Source organism: Nyctereutes procyonoides, unplaced genomic scaffold (assembly GCF_905146905.1).
Source record: "Nyctereutes procyonoides isolate TBG_1078 unplaced genomic scaffold, NYPRO_anot_genome, whole genome shotgun sequence".
Taxonomy (NCBI): Eukaryota; Metazoa; Chordata; class Mammalia; order Carnivora; family Canidae; genus Nyctereutes; species Nyctereutes procyonoides.
In genome coordinates this window covers 45857818-45885480 of record NW_026575043.1, presented here as the reverse complement: position 1 = coordinate 45885480, position 27663 = coordinate 45857818, and the positions used below count along the sequence as shown (strand labels likewise).

Below are 27663 nucleotides of genomic sequence, written 5' to 3'. Positions count from 1 at the left end.
TGGCTGATTTCATCCTCCCAGTAATTGCCTGTGAGACAGCTCTGCTCTGGGCCAGTGTGGGCTGGGTGTGGCCAGGCCTCTGTTTACTCTTTTGGGTCACTATCTCTTCTTCTAGCTTCTGTGGTATAGTCATACAGTACCTTCTTGTACACAGTTATGTTTCCCCCATTTGTTTAGGAACTGTTTGTGGGAATATTTCTGACACACCTTTATGTCTGTGAACTATCTTTTCTTTCTTTTTTTTTAAGATTTTATTTATTTATTCATGAGAAACACAGAGACAGAGAGAAAGAGAGAAAGAGAGAGAGAGAGGCAGAGACACAGGCAGAGAGGGAGAAGCAGGCTCCATGCAGGGAGCCTGACATGGGACTTGATCCCGGGTCTCCAGGACCAAACCCTGAGCTGAAGGCGGCGCCAAAGTGCTGAGCCACCCAGTCTGCCCTCTTTTCAATTGATCCTGTAGTCTTTGTCAACTAGGGTTTTCTGAAAGAATTCAATCCTACAGAAAATCATTTCAGTAAATATTTTCTTAGTTCTCTCAAGGATGGGACATGCTATGCCTTCTGGATGCATAGGAGAGAAATTAATTCATTACATACATTTGCTGCCTTAGAATGTTAGGACTTAATTTTCTCATAGAACCTGGGTGGATAAGAGCCACTTTTAGAGTTTTTTTCTGTCATGTTTATTGAAGAAGAAATCTTGATTCGTTTCAGTCAGTATTCTAAGTACCTGTTCTTACTGTTCAGTATCCAACTCAAATGTTACCTCTGATTCACTGAGTCAGTGAAAATCATCTTTTGGGTTCCCTTAGCTGCTTGTGCATGCTCATGGTACCACAAAATGTGTCATCACATTGCAATATAATTGTGTTCTTAGCCACTTAACAGATAAGGGGAGGATGATTATAATTATATTGATCTCTAGACATTGACTTGGTTGGAGGATGAAAAACCAGATGGCTGCTTGTATGGTAGCTCTTGATAAAGGTTCTCCAAAATCTGGCCTTACTCCACTGTGGTAGACCTCCAGGGATCCCCACCTCCTTGTATTCATGCTGTAGTTTGGGTCCCTTCCATATTTAATAGGCCTGAACGATGTAACCACTGGGATATGGTGGAATTGATGGAGTGTGGCAGCTTTTTTTTTTTTTTTAAGATTTTATCTATTTATTCATGATAGAGGCAGAGACACAGGCAGAGGGAGAAGTAGGCTCCACGCAGGGAGCCCAATGTGGGACTTGATCCCGGGACTCCAGGATCACACCCTGGGCCGGAAGGCAGATGCTTAACCACTGAGCCACCCAGGTGTCCCTGGAGTGTGACTTCTGAGAGTAGGTCATGAAAGCATGTTGGCTGCCACTTTGTCTCTTTGAGAAGTACCATGTTTTGAGGACACTCGAGCAGTTCTGTGGAGAGGTCTATAGAACTTCCCGCTGTAGCCCATGTTGTCTCTTTGGGAAGCACCATATTTTGAGGACACTCAAACAGTTTTATGAAGAGGTCCACAGGACCTCCTGCTGTAGTCCGTGTCAACCAACCAACCCTGTGACGGAGCTGTCTTGAAAGTGCATCTTGCAGCCCTGGCTGACACATGATTCGTGAGAACCCTGAGCTAGAACCACGCAGATAAGGTACTTTTGAACTCCTGACCCTCAAACTATGAGATAATAAATGATTATTTTAAGCAGCTAAGTTTTAGGGTAATTATTAAGCAGTACTTGAGAACTGATTCATGTATTCTCAGAATGTAGCACTTGACTCATACTGTTAGGTCACACAATGCATAAATAAATTAGTTACTTACAGTGACCTAAAAGGCCTCTGGTAGTTTTAGGTGCTCTTTCCATATATATCTTAAAATATCTATACAGATATATAAATATATATAGGTATATAATAACATTGTTAAATAAATCTAAAATGGGGGATCCCTGAGTGGCTTAGTGGTTTAGCACCTGCCTTTGGCCCAGAGCGTGATCCTGGAGTCCCGGGATCGAGTCCCACATCAGGCTACCTGCATGGAGCCTGCTTCCCCCTCTGCCTGTGTTTCTGCCTCTCTCTCTCTCTCTCTGTCTCTCATGAATAAATAAATAAAATCTTAAAAAAAATCTAAAATGGATAATTGAGGGATTCTGTACAGTTACAAGAGAAAGTTATATGGCAAGATTTGTTTAACCTATGTTCTATGATACAGTCATATAACCTAAAAAATGTATTATAAGGTCATAGTCACTGTCTTATGTGTAACTTCAAATTATGTTAATGGTTTTTGGGAAGAAGTGTGGCATGTTAACATTGATGGTGGGACTGAAGGTGATTTTTTTTCTGAAGGTGATTTTTATTTTCTACTTTATGATTACTGTGCTTTTCTCAAAATGTTTTATAATGAATTTATTACATGTAAAGGTTATTTTTAAAAAAGTATTAGTAGTGCTATCAGGGCATGTATAAAGAGCTAATTGTTCTTTAAACTTTAGTGAAGTCTAAAACAGTACTTTAAAAAAAGTCATATTTATTCATTCACATACTCCTTCCTTAGACATTTGAGTACCTGCTCTGTGCCATGACCTGTGTTGGGTTTTTGCTCTTAAAAAAGCTTTGGTAACAGTTGACCTTGATCTCTCTGATAGGGAGCTATGTGTGTGTGTATATATATATATATTTTTTAATTTTTTATTTACGATAGTCCTACAGAGAGAGAGAGAGGCAGAGACACAGGCAGAGGGAGAAGCAGGCTCCATGCACCGGGAGCCCGACGTGGGATTCGATCCCGGGTCTCCAGGATCGCGCCCTGGGCCAAAGGCAGGTGCCAAACCGCTGTGCCACCCAGGGATCCCGCTATGTGTGTACATAAAGTTCTTTTGACACACTGATGAAAGATGTGTTCCAACTGAGGCTCATAAGTCAAGGAAGATATCACAGAGAAGGTTCTATTGGAATTCAGGTTTCTCCTATATGTAGGAGCTAGGGATGAAACAGAAGAGGAGCCCAGCCAGTTCGCTAAACTGATGAGTTTGAAGAGGTGCTCTGTTCTCAGGAGAAAGGAGAATGAGGTGGGAGCTACATTCCCCCTCAGATTCTAGGATCTTTGAGTGCGGAGATGAGTGTTTGGTGAAACTGGTCAAATGGGATGTTTGGAAGGATTAAGAGGGGGTGAAAATAGCTTTTTGGTAGAAAAACCTTTTCTTTTGTCCTTTTAGTCCTGTTGCTTCCAGTGTAAATAGTGCAAAATTAGTGTTTTCCTTGATCATTTTATGGAGAACGAGAAAATAAGCAGCACTGTCCTGCATTTTAGGATTATTGTTGTAACTGGATCCACAAAGCATCTTTCCTGTGTCTTCTTCAGGAAAAGGCAATGCTTTCATGTCATCTTCATAAAAATGTGACTCCAAAATGACATCAGAGTGTGCTTGGAGGGTCCCCTTCATAAATGGTCTTAGGTGTTGCATGGATGGGCTTGCTGTCCTCCCTGTGTTCTGCAGGTGCAGGGATTGAAGCTCAGACTGAGTGATTGCTCAGGACTGTGGGGTCTTTCATGCATTAGAACCTGGGCCTCTGAGTCTTTATTTGATTTGTACGTGTATATTTTTGATTAACATTTTCCCCCACCTAGTGTGAAAGATTTTTTTCATGGGTGGGGGGGGACATATAGAAACTGTGGTCTCACTGATACTTAATCCTTGACATTCTTTCTCTGGGATTAGAAGGGTTAATAACAAAAAACACTAGCTTGCCAGGGCTTTGGCTCTGTCAGCTCAGAGAATTATCTTAAGGTTTGGAAGGTACTGGGTCCATACTCTGCCTCAAGGAGACAGCCAGAGTGATGAAATTGCAGCACTTTGCATTATGGAGGGCTCTGCTAAAGCGCCAGGCACCGTGCTGATGAGTGCCTTCTTTTCATGGACTGGTTCAAAAGGAATGGCAGTCTCCCGATGGTGCTTTTCTCTCTGACACCCCCCCTCCCGCCCCCGTGTCACTGCCAGCACCTGCTGGATTTGCATTGGCTGCATCTCCCCCTTACTCCCCTTACTGTACTCTGCTGACAGGCAATTTTCTTTCCCACAAATAGCAGTGCTCCAGTTTGGACAAGGGGAGCGGTGCCAGTAGCCCTTTGTACAGATGTGGGCGTTTGGCACACGGTCGCTTTGGTGTTACGGCAGGGAATTTTATTCATTGCCAGTGTCCTGATGTGTCACGGGATGCCCATTCACCAGCTCCTGAAATAGACGCTGTCTGATGCGCTGAGCACCTTGAACTGTCAATTGTATGGGCCGTGAAAGGCTGCAAGGCAGCGGGGTGGGGGTGGGAGGGATGCAGGGGGACGGCACCAGGTGCAGAACAATGACTTCCAAATTATGTCACGAGCTGCCAGCAGCACGAGCACTGCACGGCCTCATTACCACATGAAGTGCCACAGAAGGGCCCTTTCATTTTCTCCCAGGGACTGTTTTCCACAGTCCTGCCATGGGGGCTTTTAAGGGGGATACCCTGCTCACCCCCAGTTAACAATGAAGCACAAAGTCCTGGCAGAACCTCACAATGTACCCTGGGGCTATTTTTGATTACAGTGAGTGGCTGTGACTCAGAGTGTGCCCTGGCAGATGCCGGCTCCCCCCTCCCCTCTGCACCCTCCTCCCCTGGAGATGAGCAGGCAGCCTGTCCTTTGTACGTTTCCTTGGCCGACTTCTCCTGCCGCTGCAGTTTACTGATATGTCCACAGCAGCCGGCCTGTAGGGCTGACAGGGCTCTGACAGTGGTTTTTACCATATATGGCCATCAGAGCTCTGGGGCTGTCAGCTGGCCAGGATAATTTCCTTCCTTTGCTTTGATTGGCTGCTCGGCTCAGAGAATGGTGGGATCTGGGAGTGTGTGGTGAAGGGAAGCCACTGAGTCAAGTGCAAAGAACGTTTAACTCTTTGCTGGTTTTTTGGAGTGTGAGCCTGTGTAGAGTGTGCACAGGCAAGTGCTGCTAGCGGAAGCCCCCACCCTGTAAACATTATAACCTAAGTCTGGGAAATCAAAGAAAAGCTTTCCGAACACAGATTACTCTGAAATAGACCCAAGGTTTGATGGGCAAATATCTGCAGTCCTGATTTGTCCAGAAGCCTCCTTTATAACCATATGTAGCAAATTTTCTGTTGCCAAGTTGAATATCTGTATGGTTAGGGTGGGACCTGAGTTGAATCCAGGGTAGGCTGAGCCGGGAGACTGAGTGATGGAGCACGAGTTGGCTTTCTTAGAGGAACAGTGACTTGGGTTTCTGGCTGAGCTTTAAGTCATGAGTAAATGATACACTCTACTGAACTGGGTCTATACTTCCATCCTCCTGCTTGTTTATAACTGCTGCAAGATGAGAATGGCCTCTGCCATGGAGCCCAAGGCATTTACCTTTTTTTTTTTTATTATTTTTTATTTTTTGGCATTTACCTTTTAAAAAAAAGTTATATATTTTTCTGGTTTTCATCTCAACTTGAAGGAGGGTGGTTTTTTTTTTTTTTTAAGATTTTATTTATTCATGAGAGACACAGAGAGAGAGTGAGGCAAAGACATAGGCAGAGGGAGAAGCAGGCTCCATGCAGGGAGCCCAATGTGGAGCTCAATCCCGGGACTCCAGGATCACACCCTGGGCTGAAGGCAGGCACTCAGCCACTGAGCCACCCAGGTGTCCCAGATTTTTTTTTCTGAAGCTTGTGTGTAAACCAGTGCAAAGCTCAGACCAAAAAGGTTAGTAGCTCTGGAGCTCTTTGTCATTCACAGGAGGTCCTAGGGGAGAAATCCACACGGTCATTTGCTGAGTACAAGGGGTTAGGGAACTGATTACTCTCCTTTCTGATTTGAAGTTGAACAATTTGTTTTCATTTCCTATATTTGCACTTAACGTCAGTAGTTATTTTGCTTTTCAGCTTTTGCTTTCGAGCAGAATTTTATTTTGACTAGTTTCTGCCTCACCTTGTGTTCCTAGCTTTTGTTTTTTCTCACACCAGAAGTCTATGGAATTATTTGTCTGTAACGATGAGGTTTTCACTTTATAAATTGTTAAGTTAGGACATAGTGTGTCTCTGCGCACTGTTGCATATTTAGGCGTGGTTGAGCAAGGAAATGTTAACTTCCTCTGTTCTGCTTTCTGATCATGAAATCCATAGTTTTATAGTCACTTCCCTCAGATTCTTAATGGACTTTTAAAATGGTATTAGACCCAGGTGTTAAAGAGAACCCGCGCTGCCAAGTAATTTGCTTGGCATTTTCTCTGTTGCTGTTCCGCTCACAGGCAGGTGAGCCCTGTGCAGAGCTGCACTGCCTCTCCCTGGCAGGTCGAGGAGCTGGCTTGCTTTACAGTCCTGAGTAACCCAACCTGTGTGTTTTATTCCAGGGTGCCTCCACTTACCCTCAAGGTGGGTATTTTTGGTTCCCTTAAAGGAAAACCTCCACAGAATGTACTAGTCCTGGGTCAGGAGCGGTCACTCTCGGTGGCCGGCCTGTCCACAAGTCATGTTGTGTGTGCCTCAGTCTTTCTAGGCTGCTGAAGAAGTCCCTGTCATCACTTTGCCCCGGCCCATGATCGCAGACACCAGAGCTGTTCATGTGGCGCAACAGGGCCCGAAGAGATTTCAACAGAGCATATATCCACATAAATAACACTGATACAAGAAAAAGGAAGTTGAAAAAAACTTCGGTAGGCATCCTTTTTGGACTCCTTTGAACTCTACACAGTGTGAATGGAGCCACTATGCTTGGGATGAAAACTTTTTCCCTTGCTTCCGAGCACGTTTGACTTACCATTCTCCTTGCCGAGAGTTCAAGAATTTTCAGTGTATTGCTCCAAGGCCAGTTAGGAGTCATTATCAGTGCCTCACAAAAGATCTTTTAAAGTATGGACAGAATGACAAAGTTAGTGAACTTGGGGCATATAAAGTGGTTTTGATCAGCATTTTTTCCTAAAATAAAAGCTTATATACAGTAAGGATGGACAGTTAGGAAAATCTTGGTCTCTCGTTCCTTGAGTCAGGAGAGGGAGGGACTTTTCAGGCCTTTACATCCGAGGTTGGTGAAGTCAGTCTGGATAATAAGCACAGATTATAATGATGGATTGTGAAGCAACTGAATAAGATGACTGCAGGTCAGAAGCTGGTTAAGGCTCTGGGAAGCTGCTGTGCAGGACTAGATGGGGGGGGAGCAGCCCTGGTGGTTCAGAGGTTTAGCACCGCCTTCAGCCCGATCCTAGAGACCGGGGATCGGGTCCCATGTCAGGCTCCCTGCATGGAGCCTGCTTCCCTCTGCCTGTGTCTCTGCCTCTCTCTCTCTGTGTGTGTCTCTCATGAATAAATAAATAAAAATCTTAAAAAAAAAAAAAGGACTAGATTAGGGGGACGGTGTGGGCTGTGGTCAGAGGCCGCGCCCCGGAACAGTCTGGGTGTGCATGACTGAACTCTGGGTTGTCAGCTAGAAAGACGTCTTATGTGGAATACCTGGAGCCTCTTAAAGGGGAATACTTTATTTGACTAGTAAAATAAACACATGTCACTTTTTTATACCATGGAAGTTTATTAACTTGTTGGAAACCTAGGTTATTGTGAAAAAGAGTGAGCCTGCCGAGTAAAGTGCTATGTGGCTTTAACAAAATGGTACATTTTGAAGGACGCATTAGAGGCTCCCATAAGCCCCAGTTTGGTAGCATCTTCAGCATAATATTGAGCAAGCTAATGTGTGGATTGAACACAGTTATCCTGTGAGGGGTGGTTGTTACATTAAAAAAACAATCATTCTGAATGATCTTCTATATAATGCAGAGGTCTTATGGGAAGCTTCCCAATGTTGAATTTTGAGAGTTTGAGAGGGTGAAAATGTCTGCGGGCTCATCTGTGATATACCATCATCTCCTTTAAAAACATTGCAGTGTGGAGCTCCTTTATAGAAGCAAATCTGTAAGAAGACATCTGTATGCTTCTGTTTGTGTATATTTAGAGTTGTTTGATTGCAACGGTACTGCCCTGGGCATATAGGATGAGTGCACTCCCTAAGTATGGATTCCTTTTTGACATGAGATGTGAGAAATAAATAAAATACACTGTGAAATATAAGTGAGAGAAGTTATGGTTTTCCACCAAAATTGATGGAAAATATCTTTAATAATTAGAAATATGTCATAAGAGTTACATTGAATTCTTTATGCCTCAGGAGGAATGTGTTTGCAGGTTTATTTAAAATTACAAACATTCTTTCTTAGAGAACAGCTAGATAATGTATTTACTGGTGTTTAAATTTTGATTTTTACTTTCCCCTCCCCCAAAATGCCTATTGGAGGAAAGTGTTGCCTAACTCTGGGTTTAATTGAGGCATCAGTTTCCAGGAGCTCTGTTGAGTTTTGTGGCTGCTTTGAAATTTTTGAGAACTTTCCTCAAACCCAAAGTAAATGATAGTGCTAGTGTCTAGGTGGTTTTCTGCCACCATAAGGGTTGCTGGCTGGAACATGTCAAAGCCATCAGCCTCAGCTCGGGCCAGCCACATGGAAATTGTGCTGTCACACCTCTCCCCTGTGCCAGCTGTACATACACTTTGGAGGCTGAATTTTCCCTGGGGCTCATGTTGCTGGGCCCCAGGCAGGCCACTGGATCTTTTAGATAATCACAGTCCATAAGCCAGTGCCCTGACCTGTTTCACTAATATTTCACAAGTTTACTAGGTACGGAGCCAGCTCTGTTGGTAACCTTGGTCATTTTGCCACTTGAGGACTTGCTGGCAATTCCCACCACTTGGGAGTTTTAGCTAGAGGGGTACAATAAGAGTTCTCCTGTGACAAGTGGCAGGAACTAATAAGTAATCAATAAAATTTTAAACATTATTCAAAGCAAGGAGCCTAAATGGTGACTGACTATTCTCAGCTAAACTTTTAATTCCATGCTAGAAAAGAAGTGATATTCTAGATGATGAAGCTGAGGTGTGACACATCCTTAATGAGACAACAACTTGATTTTTTAGTAAATGAAATTACTCTATATGTAAACATTGGAAAACTTATAGGTAGAACTTAAAATAAATCACCATTTAGTTAAAAAAAGTTCTTGTAACTCTTTTTTTCTGACCTCAGCATGCACTTATATTTGCTGCTTAGAGGTGCAGGTGAGCTGTGCTGTCACCATGACTTGCAGTGGATGTCTCTTCTGAGTGGTCCTTCACAAGCCAGCGATTAGACATGGATTCCTTGGTTTATTCACTGCATGATGAATGAGGATGTGTCATGGGTATGAACAAGAAATGCATTTTCATTAGATCCTAGTGCAGAGTGTTTCTGAGAAACACTGTGTCCACATCTTTACCATATAAGGCCAGTATTGTATGGTTTCCTGCAGTTTCCATGTAGTTGAGCTCTCAGCAGTTTATAATTGCCCAGCTCTACCTCTTTAATAACGTATACCCACTGGGTAAAAGATGTGCTTTTCTTTTGATTAATTTTGTTATGGATAAGAAGATACTCAGGGGTATAAGCCCTTGAAATCAAGATAGCTGACCCTGGATTGTGTGTGGTGAGCGTCCTATATGTAAAACAGTCCACACACATTTAAAATGCCAGTTCTTTTCCCATGTCTTCTTTTTTGTTCCTTTATCACTATCAGACATTTAGTCAATTCCCTTTTTGTTATGCTGAAATTTGATGCTACTTTCCCTGTTTTATTTGGTGTAAGGATTTGTGATGATGTTACAACCAGAGGAAACAGCTGTTGGCAGGATATCATTTTTTATTACCTCTGTTTCTGATGACCAGCTGCCAATAATTCTAACATTACTTTCGTGCCTTTTTCACAACCCGTGGCCTAGTGGGAATTTTCTTTCCCTATGGAAATCTAGTATGGCTGGATGATCAGTGATGTTTTAGAGCTCTGCTTCTTCACTCCATTTCTTTATTTAGAAAATGGGGATAAATAAAGTTGATATATCAAAAAGCAGCTTAGAATGAGGATCTAAAGGTCTTTATACAGTTCCTAGCATGTAATATAAGCACTCTGAAAGTATTGGCTATTTTTTAAAGATTTTATTTATTTGTTTGAGAGAGGGAGTTTGCAGGCAGCGGGTGGGATGGGATGGGATGCGTTGGAGCTGAGGGAGAGGGGGGAACAAGCACACTCCACACTGAGCATGGAGCCTGACTCGAGACTCGATCTCACAATCCTGAGATTGTGACCTAAGCTGAAACCAAGAGTCAGATGCTTAACTGCCACTCAGATACCCCAAGTGTTAGCTATTTTTATTATTACTTATTTTTGATAGGAAGGCAGTGCAGTTGCTCTTTAAGTGATAAATACCTATGAAAATGTTAGGCTTCTTAGTATATTAATGCTATGGACTTGTCAGCATTGAGCTGAGAATGGAAGCTAGGCTAACTCCTGCTCTCAAATGTCTGACATGACTGAACATTACTGGCTAGTATCTTTAAGCTAGGATTGTATAATTTTCACCTTAAAAAGAAAGTCATGGGATCCCTGGGTGGCACAGCGGTTTGGCGCCTGCCTTTGGCCCAGGGCGCGATCCTGGAGACCCGGGATCGAATCCCACATCGGGCTCCCGGTGCATGGAGCCTGCTTCTCCCTCTGCCTGTGTCTCTGCCTCTCTCTCTCTCTCTCTGTGACTATCCTAAATAAATAAAAAAAAAAAACCTTAAAAAAAAAAGTCATTTAGTAAGCTTCTCAGTAGAATTAAGAACAGCTTGTATTAGTACTTCCAGATTGCCCTCAAAATTACTGTGTATCTGAGCAAAAGCTCTTCTTAGCCCAGATTGGAAAAAATTATTTTGTGTCCTTAGAAGTTCAGAGTTAAGTGACTGTACTTTGCCATCAAAGCTGTCAGATGTGGTTTGCTGGGGAGAGTGTAAGGATGCAAAGACTCCCGAGATAAAGCACTTCAGATAGAAAAACTTTTTTTCCTTTAGAGTAAAAATTTTTTAATGTAGAGTTAGTAACAGTACATTTGTCTTTTGTGTATGTGTGAATAACCATACGTTGATGCATTTCTCAACTTTAAATATTTTAATTATTTTTTTAAAATAGGAAGCAAAATAATAGAACACTCATGTACTTACCCACAAGATTAAACAGATGTTAATATTTTTCCCTGTTTATTTCATACCTCCCGTTTTTGAAAAACAATAAAGCATAACAGATGTAGCTGAAATACCCTTCCCTCCTCTTCTCTTTCACCAGAGGTAACCATTTCCTCAAAGTTGGGATGTGTACTTTTATCACATGTGTATCTATCTATGCATAGGTTATAATATTATGTGTTAAACCTCTACTTAAGTGATGTTTGTTTCCATACTTAGGACACTTAAATTGCTTCTGCTTTTTTCACTATTCCCTGTGGTGCCTCAGTTAATATATTTTCTGTGTAAAATATGGGAGCCTTGCTCTTCCACAGACTACCCAGAGGCGGTATTGCTCAGGGGTGGGCATCCCCACCTGACCTTTCTGGATCGCTCTCAAAAAAGTATGGTAGCAGGAGAAACTCCTATGCCTGGTGTTTTTGAGTTCCTCTTTCCTGACATCCTTGGCAGCACTTGTATTTCAGCTTCCAAACTTTTGCCAGTTTTAATAGTTGTGAAGTGTTACCTCACTATTTTAATCTGTAGTCCCTGATTACCACTGAGACCAGTAGCTTTTCTTACATCTCTAGGGTGTTTGAGTTTCTTTCCCTGTGAGTTCCGTGCTCGTACCATTTGTCATTATTCTGTGTAGGTTGTTTGTTGACTTTGTCTAGTATGGATGTTGCATATGTGTTTTTCTGTCTGCAACTTGTCTTTCCACTCTGCTGCTTTTTTTTTTTTTTTGAGAACAACCCACACTGCTGAGTTTGTTGTTCTTGAGGGAGGTTTGCATCAATATTTATGTCAAACAGGCTTCAGTTTCCCTTTCTTATATTGTCCTCTGTGTGAGGGTGGTACATTCCGTATGTAATGAATTCAATGGTGCTCTTCTTTCTGTTCTCTGGGAAGTTTTATCTGAGATGATCTCTTCCTTGAGTGTTTGGTAAAACTCTGGTAAAACCATCTGGGCCTAGTGACTTTTGGTGTTACATGATTGACTGATAGGGAGGTGGGTAATATGTGGACTTTTGTTACTGGTTCTTTTATGGTTATGGGTCTATTCAGGTTTTTTATTTATTTTTTATATCTTTTACCTTTTTTTAAAAAAAGATTTATTTATTTGATAGCACGAGAACACAAGCAGGGGGAATGGCAGTGGGGAGAGGGAGAAGCAGGATCCCTGCTGAGTGGGGAGCCTGTTGATGCGGGGCTCAGTCCCAGCATTCTGGGATCATGACCTGAGCTGAGAGCAGATGCTTAACCATCTGAGCTGCCCGTACCCCAGGTTTTTTATTTATTGAAAAAGTTTTGGTATGCTATCTTTTTTTCCTGGGAGATTGCCAGTTCAATCTGGGATGTTCAAATTTATTATCAGATGTTATTCCCAGTATTGTCATATCATGTAAGTTTATACCATAAGTTATGTCCCCTTTAAAATTCCTGGTATTTGTGCTTTCTCTCTTTTCCAAATCTATTGTATTGTGTCAGTTTGGCTTGTTATTTATTTTTGTTAGTTTCTTTTTTTTAATAATAAATTTATCTTTTATTGGTGTTCAATTTGCCAACATACAGAATAACACCCAGTGCTCATCCGTCAAGTGCCCCCCTCAGTGCCCGTCACCCATTTACCCCCACCCCCCTTTTTGTTAGTTTCTTCTTGTAATTTTACATTCTGTGGGTGTGCTCTGTATGTTCTAACTTCTCATTACGTGCTCAGCTCCTTAATTTTTGGACTTTTTGTATAATCATGTAAGGCTACTGATTTTCCATTGGAGGTCTGTTGTAGCTCTGTCCCACAAATTCTGAAACATCATGTGTTTATCAGTTTTAGCCTTTTCTATTGGCCATTATAATTTTTCGTGTGAATTATTTGGTAAAGTAAAAAAAATTTTCAGGTGCCTTGGGAATATGGGGTTTATATATTTTTCTATTAATTTTTTAATTGAATTGCATTGTACTCTGAACATGGGCTACAGGATATTGATTCCTTGGTATTTTGTGAGATTTGCTTTGTGGTATCCTAATTGGTCATCTTAAAAAGGTAATGTTTAATGTGTGCTTGGAAAAAAGGTTAATTTTTGAAATATTGGCTCCAAGGCTGGATTGGCCCATTAGATCAAGCTTGTTACTTGCTAGAGTCTTCTATATTCATGCTAATTTTTGTCTGTTTGCTTGAGAGTCTTTGTTAACATCTCTTAAGATTATGGCTCTGTCCTTTTCCTAGTTCTGTCAGATTTCGCTATAATTATTTTTAATCTACGTAGTTAGAGGAGTTAGAGTTCATAGAACCCACAGCATCCCAATGAATTGTTTAAATGTTACGTAGTGACATTAACCTTTAATAATGCATTGCATCTTAAAGTTGGTTTGTTCTTGCCAGCTGGCTGTTACATATTTTTATGTTTCCTCCTTTAGTGACCTTTTTAGTTTTTAATTTAGTTGCTTTATTATTTCTTAAACATGACTTGTAGCTGATTTTAATCTAATCTGAGACATGCCTTTCACTGCTGGATTTAATGTTCATATTATAATTTTGTATTCTGTATATCATCATATTATTATAAAATGGACACCTGTGAGTTCCTCTACCACCTGCTTCAGCAGTAGAATATTACCGGGTGGCAGGCAGTAGCTTCAGGGCTGGGTTACTCACATGGTTTCTGTGTAGTTGCAGGGAGGGAGATAGGGAAAACCAACTGGCTAGGTGCTCTGTAGCAGTTACCTCTTTAAAGAAAGCTGTGATCAGGGATATGATAGAGTGGATCCCAGCAGTTGCTTAATTTAGGGTACCATTTATTGATCCCTTCAGGTGCTGGGAGAGTACCAAGTCCCCTACTTTGATTGTCTTCAGTTAATCCTCACATGAGCTCTTATAGAAGGAGTTGTAACATTCTCATTTTACAGATGAGGAAATGAAGTTGGGAGATGAAGTCATTTGGCCAGGGCCTCAGAGCTGGAAAAGGATGGAGCCACGACGCCAGCCCAGGCAGTCTGCTTGTGCTTTGCTGCCTGTAAATGACCTGTCTGTATGGCCCTCCTTATAATAAACACCCACATTCTATATCATATGGTATTCATTGGCATTTTCTTCTAGTATTCTTTTTTTGGTAATGCAATTCTGAAGATCCAAACGGCGTTGAATTAGATTTGCAAGGGGAAATGAGCATGTGAAACTCCCAGGCTTTAAGTCTGTGGACAGGCCATCTCCACACCTCAGTTTAGAGTTCTTCTTTCTCAGCAGAAAACCTTCCCAAAGACTATTACCCCCACAGACCTGATTGAATGTCTCCCTTCTGTGTCCTTGCCCCCCTGTACCTGTCCTGGTGGAGCATGTCTCACGCTGCACTGGAATTGGGGATTTAATGGACTCCATGTGGACTGCCCTGTAAACTTTTGTACCCCGAGTACTTAGTATGGTGTCTGGCCCCTAAAAGTTCATAAAGGACACATATTTGTAGTTCTTAATGGCAGAGTAAATTAATATATTATGCTAACATATATATAGAACTAATAATAAGTGATAGTAGTTTTTTTTATTATTTACTATATTCCAGGCACTATACAGGCTTACCTCATTTACTACCCTTCCCACATACCATGTCTTTTTTTTTTTTTTTCTTCAAACTGAAGATCTTTGGCAATCCTACATGGAGCAAGTCTGTCAATGCCATTTTCCCAATAGCATTTGCTTATACTTCATGTCTCTTTGTCACATTTTGGTCATTCTTGGAATATCTCAGACTTTTTCATAACTAGTATATTTGTTAAGGTTTATCTGTGATCAGTGATTATGATTCATTGACAGCATTCTTCAGCAATAAAGTACTTTTTTTAATAAAGTACTTTTTAATTAAGGTTTACAATTTGTTTTAGACATAAGGCTGTGCACTTAATAGATTACAGTACAGTGTAAATATAACTTTTATGTGCACTGGGAAATCAGAAATTCATTTCACTTGCTTTAGTTGCAGTGATATGGACCAGAACCTGTAATACCTCTGAGGTACACCTGAAATTAAATTTTTTACATACTTTATACAACTGTAATACTAAGTTATGGTTTGCCAAAAAACTTTATCTAATCCTTACAGTAATCTTGGAAGGTAAGTATTCTTGTTACTCATTTCACAGATGATGAGATGAAGCTCAAGGAGATTATATGACTTGTTTAAGGTCACCTGCGGTTGAAGCAGTAGAGCCTGGTTTTGAACCCATATGTGTCTGACTCTGATACTGTGGTCTTTGCGTTTAGCATACTGCTGCTCTGGAGATTTCCACAATTGAGTTAAAGTAGAGAAATTGCAGAATTTCTTGATCTTGAAAAATTTCTGAGACGCCTCGCCCCAGTGATGTGATGACTTGCCATAATAGGAAAACAACAACAGCTACAAAGAATAGGTTCAGTGTTGCTTGGCAGTGATTCATCTTTGTAGACCTGCTTTTAGAGCGTATAGGACCTCAGTGTGGACTGGTATTAACCTGCTTAAAAAAGGAAAGAGCTTTTATATACCTGTTGTTATAGTAGTGTTTGTATTAGTTAACACAAAAATGGGCTTGATAAGCCAGATTGACTTGTTAGATTCAAATGTATAACATGAGCATATTGTGATGTCTACTTAATCAATGTTGAAAATAGTATTCTTAATGAGATGTGGAGTGGATAATGGGTGGGATCCAAGCTGGTGTCAGTTAGATGGTCTGGCTGGCTCTTCTGTTGATTGAAGACAGTGAAGAGACTGAGACATTAAAATAAAGTCTATCCTTCAACCCCTGAGCAATAGCTAAAGCTTTTCTTTTTATTATCCTAACTTTGTATGCTCACAATGCCATTCACTTCCAGAACTGGTAATTTGTTATATTCAAGGGTATTAGTTAATTATATTGAAAGTTATATTTAACATTTTGAATAATACCAAGGGTTTTTTAATAGTAAAAACACCTATAATTTACAAATTGTGTTTTGGTGAAAAGATTTTATATTTTCGTTGGCTATGCCTAATAATGCAGTTGATTAAATAAAATCTCTGTGGTTCTAGAAGTTTGGATCCTTTTGATTTGGTGGAGTAGTTATTTCTAGAAATGCAAATTGACAGTTCCTACTAGTTGACACTGACCGATGTGAATGTCATCATATATAGACTCTGGATTTGGGGTGGAGGTAACAAAGGAAAAAATGGGCTTGAGAAAACATACAGATTCTGTGGTGTTGGTGTTATATAGTAGATTTGTTTCTCTTTTCTTTCAGACTGGTCGGATTGACAAATCCTACCCTACAGTATGTGGCCACACAGGACCGGTGCTTGACATAGACTGGTGCCCACATAATGATCAGGTCATTGCCAGTGGCTCAGAGGACTGCACGGTTATGGTAAGCTCCCAGGGTGTGGCATGCACAAAGGCCAGTGAGACCCACCTACTCCTTCCAAAAAGTGTGGGCAGAGGCTTGAAAAGCAGAAGGTCATAGCAATTTTGATTGTCCATTGGATTATACAATATTTTAGTGACAAAGTGTAACTATAGATATAGATATAAACATAACTGTGATATAAGCCCAGGGCTTATATCAAAGACGTACTATATTGTCTTTCTTCTTCTTTTGTATGGGTTGTCCACATGCTTAATGACAGTTGTCACATCTCCTCTGTGGAAAGATTTTGGAGAAAGCAGAATGGCTTTCCAGTACTTCTGTGAATGCCCTTGATCCACATTCCTCCCACTCCTCTAAAGGAGAAAAAACACGGCTGGCATGAATGGTACATTATAGTGAAAGGTTATATGTAAAAAATGGGATATGTAACAGATATTGAGAAATAGTAAGTTTTGCAATAAATAAAGTGCTTACTTCCAAGATAATATCAGAAGGTGTGTTCTGTCTAGTTGGACCCTGTTAAGAAAGTCCTTTTTATGCAGATACACAACATGAGAGATATTTAAAGTAGGTTCTTTACATTCCCTCATTTAGATTCCAGGAGTAGGTTAGTGTGAAACCAGGCTTTGGGATACTTTTTAACGCAAAGCTGCTTGTTCTTGATTATGTTCTTCTTAGGCTTAAAATGTAATTATTGGTTTGGATCAATTCTTAATCCTAGCCCAAAATATGTTGAAAGGCTACCATAAGCACGGATGGGGAATAATGTGCTAAGAGTAGAAATAAGTGAAAGTGGTCCCTATGTCAGTTGCAGGCAATCTCATATGTGTCGGGTACAGGGCTTGGAGACCCACACTACTATTATTTCCCTCTTCATTTTCTGTGGACTGAGCCAGACTTAGAAACATTGTTTGGAAGGTTTTATTAATTAAAATTATTTTACATAAACACAAATTAATTCCTGAACTGTGTCATTTAAACATTTACTCATTTTTCCTCATGGACTTTTGGCTAAGGATAACACCTCCTGTGATCTCATAATTTTGGCAGCCAAGTCACATTATAAAGAAATATGCTGCTGTTAAAAGGAATTGTTCTGCTTAGTGTTCATTGCTAAATTGATCATTTTCGTGGCTGCAGACACATTTTGCTAAGGGAAAGGAATATTTAGACCACTGATGCCAAATCTTCAACTAAACCTTAACTTCTTCTGAAGAAGCAGGTTTGATTCATCTTAAGAAAACGCCTTTTTTATTATAAAACATACTTAAACAGGGAAGGAAGTTCAGTGAAGTGAATACCCTCTAACCACCACCCAGGTTAGGAAATAGAACATTTTCTTCTCAGACTCTTCCATGCGCTCCTTCGCTGTGGTAACCACTACTTCTACTCTTCGAATACTCAATTTCTGTTCTTTGTGGTTTTAATTACCCAAGTGTGTATTTCTAGACGCTGTAACTTAGTCTTGCCGGTTTAAAGAACTTGATGTCTTCTACGTCTTTTGTAATCTGTAGCTTCCTCCTCCATTGTTTCCTTGTCCTTAACAATAAATCTGATGAAGAAGCCTGACCTTTGACCTGCATCTTTCAGCTGTCTAGTTTTTAGTGATGGCACGCTCGTGGTGCATTTTCAACATGCTTGCCTGTCCTCTGAATTCCCTACAAATTGGCAGCTGGATCCAGAAGTGTGGTCGGATTCAGGTTCAGTCCCTTTGGCAAGACTATAGCTAGTGTTATTATGTCCTTCAGTCTAGAGGCCCATGATACCAAGATAATCTGGTCTTTGTTGTTTTTTGATTTGTGCAGTTATCAATGCTCAGTACCTAGATCCATCAAATCCTTAAGGGTTACAATATGGTAATGTTCAATTCTGTTATTTTGTTTTCCATTCTTAGCTGGTAAAAATTGAAAGGTGATAACCCCCTCTTATCTACTATTTGGTTGTCTAGTAGTACTGTTCATATAGGAAAGTAGTCTAGATGCTCATTTTTTCCTTTGACTTACCCAGTTTTCAAGATAATGAATTGGTTCTCTGTCTTTCTCAGAAAATGACGAGTTTAGGTTCTCTACCCCTGACCCCACTTTCATTTCATCTTGAGCTATGGATTTAAATGTATTTCATGGGTTTTGATTCGTTACAATTCTTATTTCAAAGCTTAGGTCATCCAGTCTTTGTTAATGGGAACTTTTTCAAATTTCCTGAGGTTTTTTTGACATACCCTACTTGTTTTTGATAGTTTCCTTGCTATTTGGTATGTTAAGGTGTTCCACGCTTGTCTTGGACATCTCTTTACCCACACTTCATATCAGCCACTTCTCTCAGAAGCTCTGGCTTCTTTTAATGGAAAATGGAATTTCTAGATCAGTCTGGATGCTACGAATGTTCATTGTTACCATGATGATTTTTTTTTTTAAAGACTTTGCAGTAAATGGGACTAGAATATACATACATATTTAAGGATAAAATACCCTGTGACTTCATCCTAATATTCCTTGTTTAAATTCTGGACTGTCTAGTTTTAACCTAACCTCTTGAACATTGCATCTTTATCTCTCTTCTTGCACACTGAGAATCCAGGTCCTAAAGGGCTCAGAGGGTGAATTAGACTGTTTTGATCTGTCTCATGTGCTTTATCATATTATAGATACAACTAAGAGCAAAACTCAGAGCAAAAATACTATTATGACTACCAGTTGATGATTACAGAAAGTAGTTTTAAAGAACCACAGCTTATGGGATCCCTGGGTGGCGCAGCGGTTTGGCGCCTGCCTTTGGCCCAGGGCGCGATCCTGGAGACCCAGGATCGAATCCCACGTCGGGCTCCCGGTGCATGGAGCCTGCTTCTCCCTCTGCCTGTGTCTCTGCCCCCCCCCCCCCTCTCTCTCTCTGTGTGACTATCATAAAGAAATAAAAATTAAAAAAAAAAAGAACCACAGCTTTTCAATCTACGCTCTCTCTGTTCTCCCGCTTTAAAAATGATATATAATTTCTATTCCAAGATGACGTAGCCATTACATTTAACAACCTCTCCTTAGTTCCGTAAGTCACTGTAGTTAGTGCTCTCCATAGGTCCTTATATCTACTTCTTGTCATTTAGTCTAAGCTCCTTCCCTAGTAGATTTGAGACCCTAGTATACTAGAACTCAACCAGAGAGTGCTCCCTTCTGGGACAGGCCCCCTGAGGAGAGATTGCAAAAAGAATGGAATCAAGTAGAAAAGGCTCATGGGAACAGTACTTCAAAAAATCCTTCAATATAGATAATACCTTGTCTGTGATCTTTACAGATTTTGTGGTTTTTCTGAATATAAAAACCATTGGCTCAGAGATTTTCCTCAGGTATCTAAATATATTATTCCATTTTCTTTTGGCATAAAGTTTTGCTTTCAAAAAAAAAATCAGATAATCTAACTGTCCTTTATAAACCATACGTTCTTTTTGCCTAGATGTTCATAAGATTTTCTTTTTCTTAGAATACAGTAATCAGGGATCCCTGGGTGGCGCAGCAGTATGGCGCCTGCCTTTGGCCCGGGGCGCTATCCTGGAGACCCGGGATCGAATCCCACGTCGGGCTCCCGGTGCATGGAGCCTGCTTCTCCCTCTGCCTATGTCTCTGCCTCTCTCTCTTTCTCTCTCTGGCTATCATAAATAAATAAAAATTAAAAAAAATTAAAAAAAAAAGAATACAGTAATCGTGCTAGAATATTGTTGGTTATTCTGAGTTGGCATTCCTAGGTTGATGGTATGTTCTTTCAATGTAGAATTTCAGGTCTTTTCTTCCCCCTCCCAGGAATATTTTCTCCAATTATAGTCCTTAGAATTTGTTCTGTTTTCTTGCCTTGGTTTTCTTTTTCAGGGACACTTGTTAATCCATTTGCTTTGTCATCTTTACCTGTCTTCAATATTCGGTCAATTTCTCTCCAACTTTTTTTCATGTTCATTTATTTTATTTTATTTTTTAATTGAAGTATAGTTGACATAGTGTTACGTTAGCTTCAGAACTTTAATCTTTTTTTCTGCTTTTTACTTCTTATTTCTTTGGGGGCATTATTATGTTTTTGATAATGTGTTCTTTCTTGGTTTGTCTTCATTTCTATTTTTTTTTGTCTTTTTTTTGTCTTTTTTTTGTCTTTTTTTGTCTTTTTTTTGTCTTCATTTCTAAAGTGATTTTTCTTTAATTTCGAAAAAATTTTGCTACCTTTTGAGTTTTCAAGTTCTGATTTTATTTTGAAGTAGTGATGGTTTTTTTCTCATTTTGAAAAAACACTTCTTAGCATTCTTCTGTTGTCTATTGGGATGCTATTCTATACCTTGTTCTCTTTGTTTCTTTTAGTAATTTGGGGGGCTTTGGCTTTTTTTTCTTATTTTTGATATGCATTTAATTGTTCTGAAGGTGGCTCAGTTTACACAGCCAACCTAACTTCACAGAGCTCCCCCTTCTGTCCTTTTCAGATAGTGTTCAGAAACATGGTGGCTTGCTTTCTGAGATTTCCTGGCCTGCTTTTTATTTGGTCTTTCTCCCTGTTATTTCTGTCCTCTGATTTGATTCCATTCCTTGGAATTTATCCTTATTGTGGAGCCTGTCTTGGAAGGGAGCTGCTTATGGTTCACTTCTAGAGTATGGGGTCTAGACTGCTCAAGCCCCTTTAGACCTTTGTATTTCGGGTCGCTATCGTTGCTTGCTCTTGGAGAAGGCAAACCCTTCCCAGTTTCCACTGCTTGCCTCTACATTGGCCTGCTGCTGTCAGGTCTGTGAAGCACCCCATCACTACCCCATGATTTTTCCACACAGAGACCCCTAATACACAGGTCATATGGCTGTTGGTAGTTTTCCTCCTCCTACTTGGATTTGGGGGTTATCACGTAGTTCTGGGTTTTTGTTTGCTCTGTGTTTTTACAGAGAGACTTGAGGAGATCCCAAAATTGTGCTTGCCACTGATACCACCATCCTTCCAGAATCTTCTGACCTTGACCTTATATTGGTATTGCCAGAGTGAACATTTTGTAAATTAAGTAATACTTTGCGATTAATCCTCCTCTTAGTTTGCTTTTTTAAGCCCTTAAGTGTGGCACTGATATTTTAATTGTTTAATATCCCCCAAATAATTTTTTTTTAAGATTTATTTACTTATTTATGAGAGACACACAGAGAGAGGCAGAGACACAGGCAGAGAGAGAAGCAAGCTCCCCTCAGCAAGCCCAGTGTGAGTCTCATTCCGGATCCCGGATCATGCCCTGAGCCCTGAGCCAAAGGCAGATGCTCAACCACTGAGCCACCCAGGCGTCCCCATTTGTTATTATTAGGGCAATTACAAGAAGCTTCTATAGCTTAGCAATTGAAATGAAATTTTAAAGAAATAGTTGATTATCTCCAACTGCACTTTCTCAGTACCTCATTTTTCCCTTTGCTCTCCTGAAGGTAAAAGAACACTATGGTAGACCAAACCATTTCAGACATAACACGATTTTTAAATTTTATTTTTACTATATTATTATTTTTAAACTAATCTCCACACCCACTGTGGGGCTCAAACTCATGACCTAGAGATCAGGAGTCGCCTGCTTTACTAATGGAGCCAGCCAGGCACCCAAGTACTATTTTTTAAAAACAGAAATGCTTTCAGTAGTTTCCCAAGCCTAGGCTGTTGGTAGTAACCCAGGAGCTCAAATAGTAGGTAGTGTAACAAGACTTCATTCTAGTAAGAGAAGAGTCTTAAGAAAAGTCCATAGATGGGGATTTTGGAGCATGTGCAGGCCACTTACATGCTCTCAACCTCATTTACCTTATAGGTAAAATAATAATAACAACAACAGGTAAAATAATAAAAACAACAAGGAAGCTATAAATATAAAACATGTTACTATTTTTTACATTGTACCTATAGTGGATTCATAGCAGTAAGAATATCTTTAGCAAATATTTGTTAAAAAAAATAAAATAGAACCACTTTGTCAAGTGAACTGTAAAAGAATTATTTTTTATTTTTTAATTTTAATTTTAATTTTTTTATTTTTAAAGATTTATTTATTTATTCATTCAGAGAGAGCCAGAGAGAGGCAGAGACACAGGCAGAGGGAGAAGCAGGCCCCTTGCAGGAAGCCCGATGTGGGACTCGATCCCGGGTCTCCAGGATCACACCCCAGGCTGCAGGCAGCGCTAAACCGCTGCGCCACTGGGGCTGCCCCCCCCCCTTTTTTAAAGATTTATTTATTCATTCAGAGAGAGCGAGATTATTTTTTTATTTTAAAATACTTTACTTATTTATTCATGAGAGACACACAGAGAGAGGCAGAGACACAGGCAGAGGGAGGAGAAACAGGCTCCATGCAGGGAGCCTGATGTGAGACTTGGTCCGGGACTCCAGGATCACGCCCTGAGCCAAAGGCAGACTCTAAACCACTGAGCTACCCAGACATCTCAACTATAAAAGAATTAAATTGAGATTTTTTTTTTCTTTTTTTGGAGAGAAAGCACCTGACGGGGTCGGGGTGGGGAATGTAGCACAGAGAGGCAGAGGAATAAAATCTTAAACAGGCTCCATGCCCAGCACAGAGCCTGTCACAGGGTCTCCATCACACAACCCTGAGAATATGACCTAAGCAGAAATCAAGAGTCAGATGCTCAATGACTTTGCCACCCAGGCGTCCCTAAAAATTAATTTTTAAAACTGCTTTTTGTATTTGTAGTTTTAATTCTATTAAGTCCTAAACATTTAAGCATTGCTTTGTTAATTTTGCAAGCATTGATTCAGTAACAGTGATTTTTGATCTTTGATTGTAGATTTAGGAAAAGGAATGCCAGGCTATTGGTACATTCCTTCATCTTTTATAAATGGCTTCTTTAAGCAGCCTAAAAGTAAATTATATTGGTGTATCTTACCTTGAATGTACTTAAGAAAAATATTATATTTATTTATTCATGAGAGGCAGAGACACAGGGGAGGGAGAAGCAGGCTCCCTGTGGGGGACTTAATCCCAGGACCCCAGGATCATGACCTGAGCCAAAGGCAGATACTCAGCCACTGAGCCACCCAGGCGTCCCAGAGCCACCTAGGTGTCCCTGAATGTCCTTTTTAGCAGTCTCTTATCCTGGCAGAAAACAATTATATATAAATTATATATAAATTATATATAAACTTTTCCCAGAAATTACACTCTGCTTCTAGGTTTTTTCAGACTTTTTGTACTTTTCTCCAACAATATCTTCTCATAGAGAGTTTTAAAGATTGTGGCTACTAAGTATTTTACTTGGGAAAAGTTTAGCTCAAGAAAATATTACTATTTTAAATAATACAAAGAGGAGCCAAGTGAATGACATTGATTCACCGTTCCTTACCTGCAGGGAGTAATCAAACATAAATGCAAAAAATGGCCAATTCAAACAGTGGGTTGCAATCATTGTTTCTCCCAGAGTCTGGGAGAGGGAAAGATCTTGGAAACAGAGTCTTACTAGTCTCTGGCTAGATGTTCTCACCAGTCCCAAAATCTGTGACAAATTTTCCTAATACAGCTTTTGCCTTGAAATAAAAATGGAAGTGACTTTGTAGTTGGTGAGAGTGAATTCCTCAGTCATTCTGTAGGGCTTCATGTCATTTCCGTTTTGTGCGGATTGCATCTGGGCCATTTGCCAGTAGGTGTTATAACCTGGGCACATTAGAAGCCAGCTCTCAGTTCTTGATTTTCCCAAAACTATTTTTTTTTTAAGACTGTATTTATTTATTCATGAGAGACACAGAGACAGAGAAAGAAGAAGAGACACAGGCAGAGGGAGAAACAGGCTCCATGCACGGAGCCTGATGTGGGACTTGATCCCAGGACTCCAGGATCATCAGGCCCTGGGCTGAAGGCGGCTCTAAACTGCTGAGCCACCCAGGCTGCCCGAAACTAATGTTCTTAAAGAGGCCTGGTTTATTTAGGCAGTTTCTGTAGGGGCAGTTTCTGCTGCTCTGTAACTGCTACAGACTGTGAGCTTCTTCCTGTCTCTTAAGATCATCTCTTTCTTCACTTTCCCTTTGGAATTCGTTTCCTTAGCACTTAAAAAATATGGCCTTTGGGGGGGAATACCCTTTTTATGACTGTAACTCTAGTGCTAGACCAGTAGCAAGTTCAAGAGAGGTAATTAAAATAGGGAAGCAGTGTCTAGAAATGCTTGTGTGTGCTTTAAATTTGCACTGTGTTTGAGAAACAACACCATTAATGAATTGGATAAAAATTACTCCTTGAGAGAAACCCAAGTTTCTTTATTTTCATCACACTTTCTTCTTTATTTTTTCAAAGATTTTATTTTTAAGTAACCTCTACACCCAGTGTGGGGCTTGAACTCAACTCTGAGGTCAAGAGTCTCATGCTCCTCTAACCGAGCCAGCCAAGTGCCCCATTCATCACTTTTTTCCTCTTGAAACTGTTCTCTTGAGCTGTCCTTTTTCCATTTTCAGAATTTCACATGTTGAAAAGGATTCCAATGATACATTAGTTCCTGAACATGTGCTTAAAGTTATTTTTTTCCAGAACCATGATGGGTTTTTACTAATTGATTTGCTTTTTCATCTGGAAGCCCTTGGGGCTGATTACGTGTTTTTTGTTTTTGTTTTTGTTTTTCTTTTTCAAAACAAAACATTGCCATAGCAATGTCCTGTCCAAATAGAAAATTTTCAGGACTACAAATTATTATTTTAAAAAACAAAGCAAAAATCTGGTGGAGGAGAGAGAGAGTTTGTTATCCCTGCTGTGCTGGGATGCTCAGTCTGGGTATAGCAGAGGATGGTTGGCACCTATTTTCCTCTTTACTCGTTGACATGTTTTTGAAAAAGCTATTGGTTTTAGAGTGGTTTTAGACATGGTTTTTTATCCACGTCTCTGTATAGACATCAGAATTGTTTTCATTTGTGCTGATGGGCGTAGGCATATATACTAGAGCTTTCACACGTAATATCTTGGATGTAAATTAGGTAGTTGGTTACAGTGCTGAATTAATTTGAAGATGAGGCTCATGAAAGAAATCTTGATGTTCACGCTTGAAAATACATGCAGACTCAGAGCAAACAGCAAGAAAAATAATTGTGAACGCAGTAAGCATTTGTGGTTTTTTGGCCAAGCCATGTTTTATAAGCCCTTATGTGCATGATTATATTTAATTATTATAACAGCACAGTAAGACAAGAGGATGTCTCATTTTACAGCCTAGGAAACACCAGCCCAGGCAGTAACTGGTTTGTCAAAGGTCACCCTGTTCGCAGCATCTCACAACAGGGAAGTGCTTCGGGTATACAGAATGTTTTAGCTCTTTTCATGCATCCAGTAACGCATGTAAGTAGAGTTGATGCTGGCCCCATATCAAACAAGGAAATTGAAGCTCCCAGAAGTGAAGTCCCTTCTTAATATTAACACAACCACTTAGTACCTAGCTCTGTCAGGCGCCGGTGTCTTCTGGCATCTAGGCTAGCATCCTTTCTGCCACACCAGGCTACATCCCAGACTACAAGAAGACTAAACACATACCAAGTCGGGGTTCAGCTTTGTTGTCCCTGCACTTTAGGAGGCAAGATCTCTTTGGTCCAAACAGGAAGGCCATTGCCTGGAAGCCTCAGACAAACACTACAAAGGACAGAGCCACAGGCCGTGAGTAGGGCCAGTGGGCACCAGCCAGAGGACGTGCAAGCTTTATGTGGAAAAGCTTACAGATCTTCCAGCTCTTTTCCATAGTCCATAACGCAGAACACCACCACCTTTACTTATCACCAAAGACAAGAAGAGTTCCATCATCTTTTCATTGAGTTTCACAGACTTTTCCAGTCACTGACCTCCCACTGTAAATACTCAGGCCTATGTTACTTCTTCCTTCTTTTTCTCTTCTTCCTGTCACCTAACTCCTATTCATTGTTAGAGGTCATCCTCAGAGAGCCTTCCTGGCTGCACCAGACTGGATAGCAAGAAGGTAACCTTATGACACTTGAGTTTTCATGCAGCACCTGACTTATACCAGTGTAGCTTTGGTTACATACACTGTGTGGTTTCCTGGCACATAATACAGGCAGTAGCAATGGCTAATGCTTAGGAAGAGCTTGTCTTATGACAGGCATTATTCTAAATACTTTGGATTCTTACTACCACATTGCTTCTCAAAACTGTAATGAAAGCAGAATCATTATTATTCCCATTTTGCAGATGAGGAAATCTTAAGTCTCTGAAAGTTTAGGTCAGTATCTCCAAGGTTATGCAGCTGCTATGCGGCAGAATCAGGAATTGAGCAGTCTAGTCTAGTTCTGGAGCCCCTGTTCTTAGCCACTTCACTGTTGTGTCTCTGCATTTGGGGGGGCTCTAATTGTTTGCTGGGCACTGTTCTAGGGCTTACAAACTCATTTAATCCTCACAGCAGCCCTAGAAAGTATAAGTACTCATGTTTCCTCTGTGCACAGGGATGTTGAGTTGTTTGCCCAGGACCATCATTATAAGTGGCCCAGGCAGGATTTGAACCAGGGTCTGTTTGGCTCTGGCACCCATGCCCTAAGCCTCTGCATCATACCACTTGCTTTGATTTTTGGTCTTCTAGAAGTCTCTGCTTTCTATCAGACTGTGAACCCCTTGAAAGCAGAGCCTGTATGTAGTCCCCTTCCCTGCCACCCCCCCCCACCCCCCGCCTTCCACCCTTACAGAGGCTACTTGAGAGAGGTGTTGTGTGAATGAGCGACTAAGGTGGCAAAATCTGCCAAGGTGAGATAAAAAAGGAACAGTTTCCTCATTTTAAAAATTACATAATAAGTGTTTTGCTTCATCATTAAAATTTCCTTGCAGTCCAAGGAAAAATGTGGCTGAGGGAGCAGCTAGAGAGAGGAAAAGGTAATGTCCCATTCTGGGCTCTGCTTCCACCTTCATATTTAAGATTGGAAATGCTGACTATGAACAAAGCCTTCTATCACTCCACGCCTCATTAGGGATTTAGAAAACACACTGTTTAATTGTGGTCAGAGTTGGATACAGGGTGCAGAGGTTTCCAGTCCTTTGTATGAGTGAAAACCAGCAGCCCATGGTTGTGGTGCCATCTGGAGATGGCAGGTGGTGTTACTGCTCCAACAGCTCTAAGCCTGGGTCAGAATTCAACTTGGAAAATGCATTTCCAATTGAGTCACTGAAGTCCCATTTCGTAATTGTTTCTCTGTGACTTCATGCTTTGATCAAATCAGTAGTTGTTTTCTGTTCCTTCTGTTAAAATAAATAAATAATAAAA

The 27663-nt window shown here is 40.5% G+C and overlaps 1 protein-coding gene across 2 annotated transcripts in view; it reads left to right on the top strand.

The window, feature by feature from the left end:
* Nucleotides 1-27663, top strand: part of CORO1C (coronin 1C) — a 74129-nt gene that overhangs the window by 31728 nt on the left and 14738 nt on the right. For both annotated transcript variants that reach the window (XM_055322763.1, XM_055322764.1), the window contains exon 3: nt 16319-16441. In XM_055322763.1, the coding sequence (XP_055178738.1) occupies nt 16319-16441 (123 nt within the window). The remainder of the gene's footprint in view (nt 1-16318; nt 16442-27663) is intronic.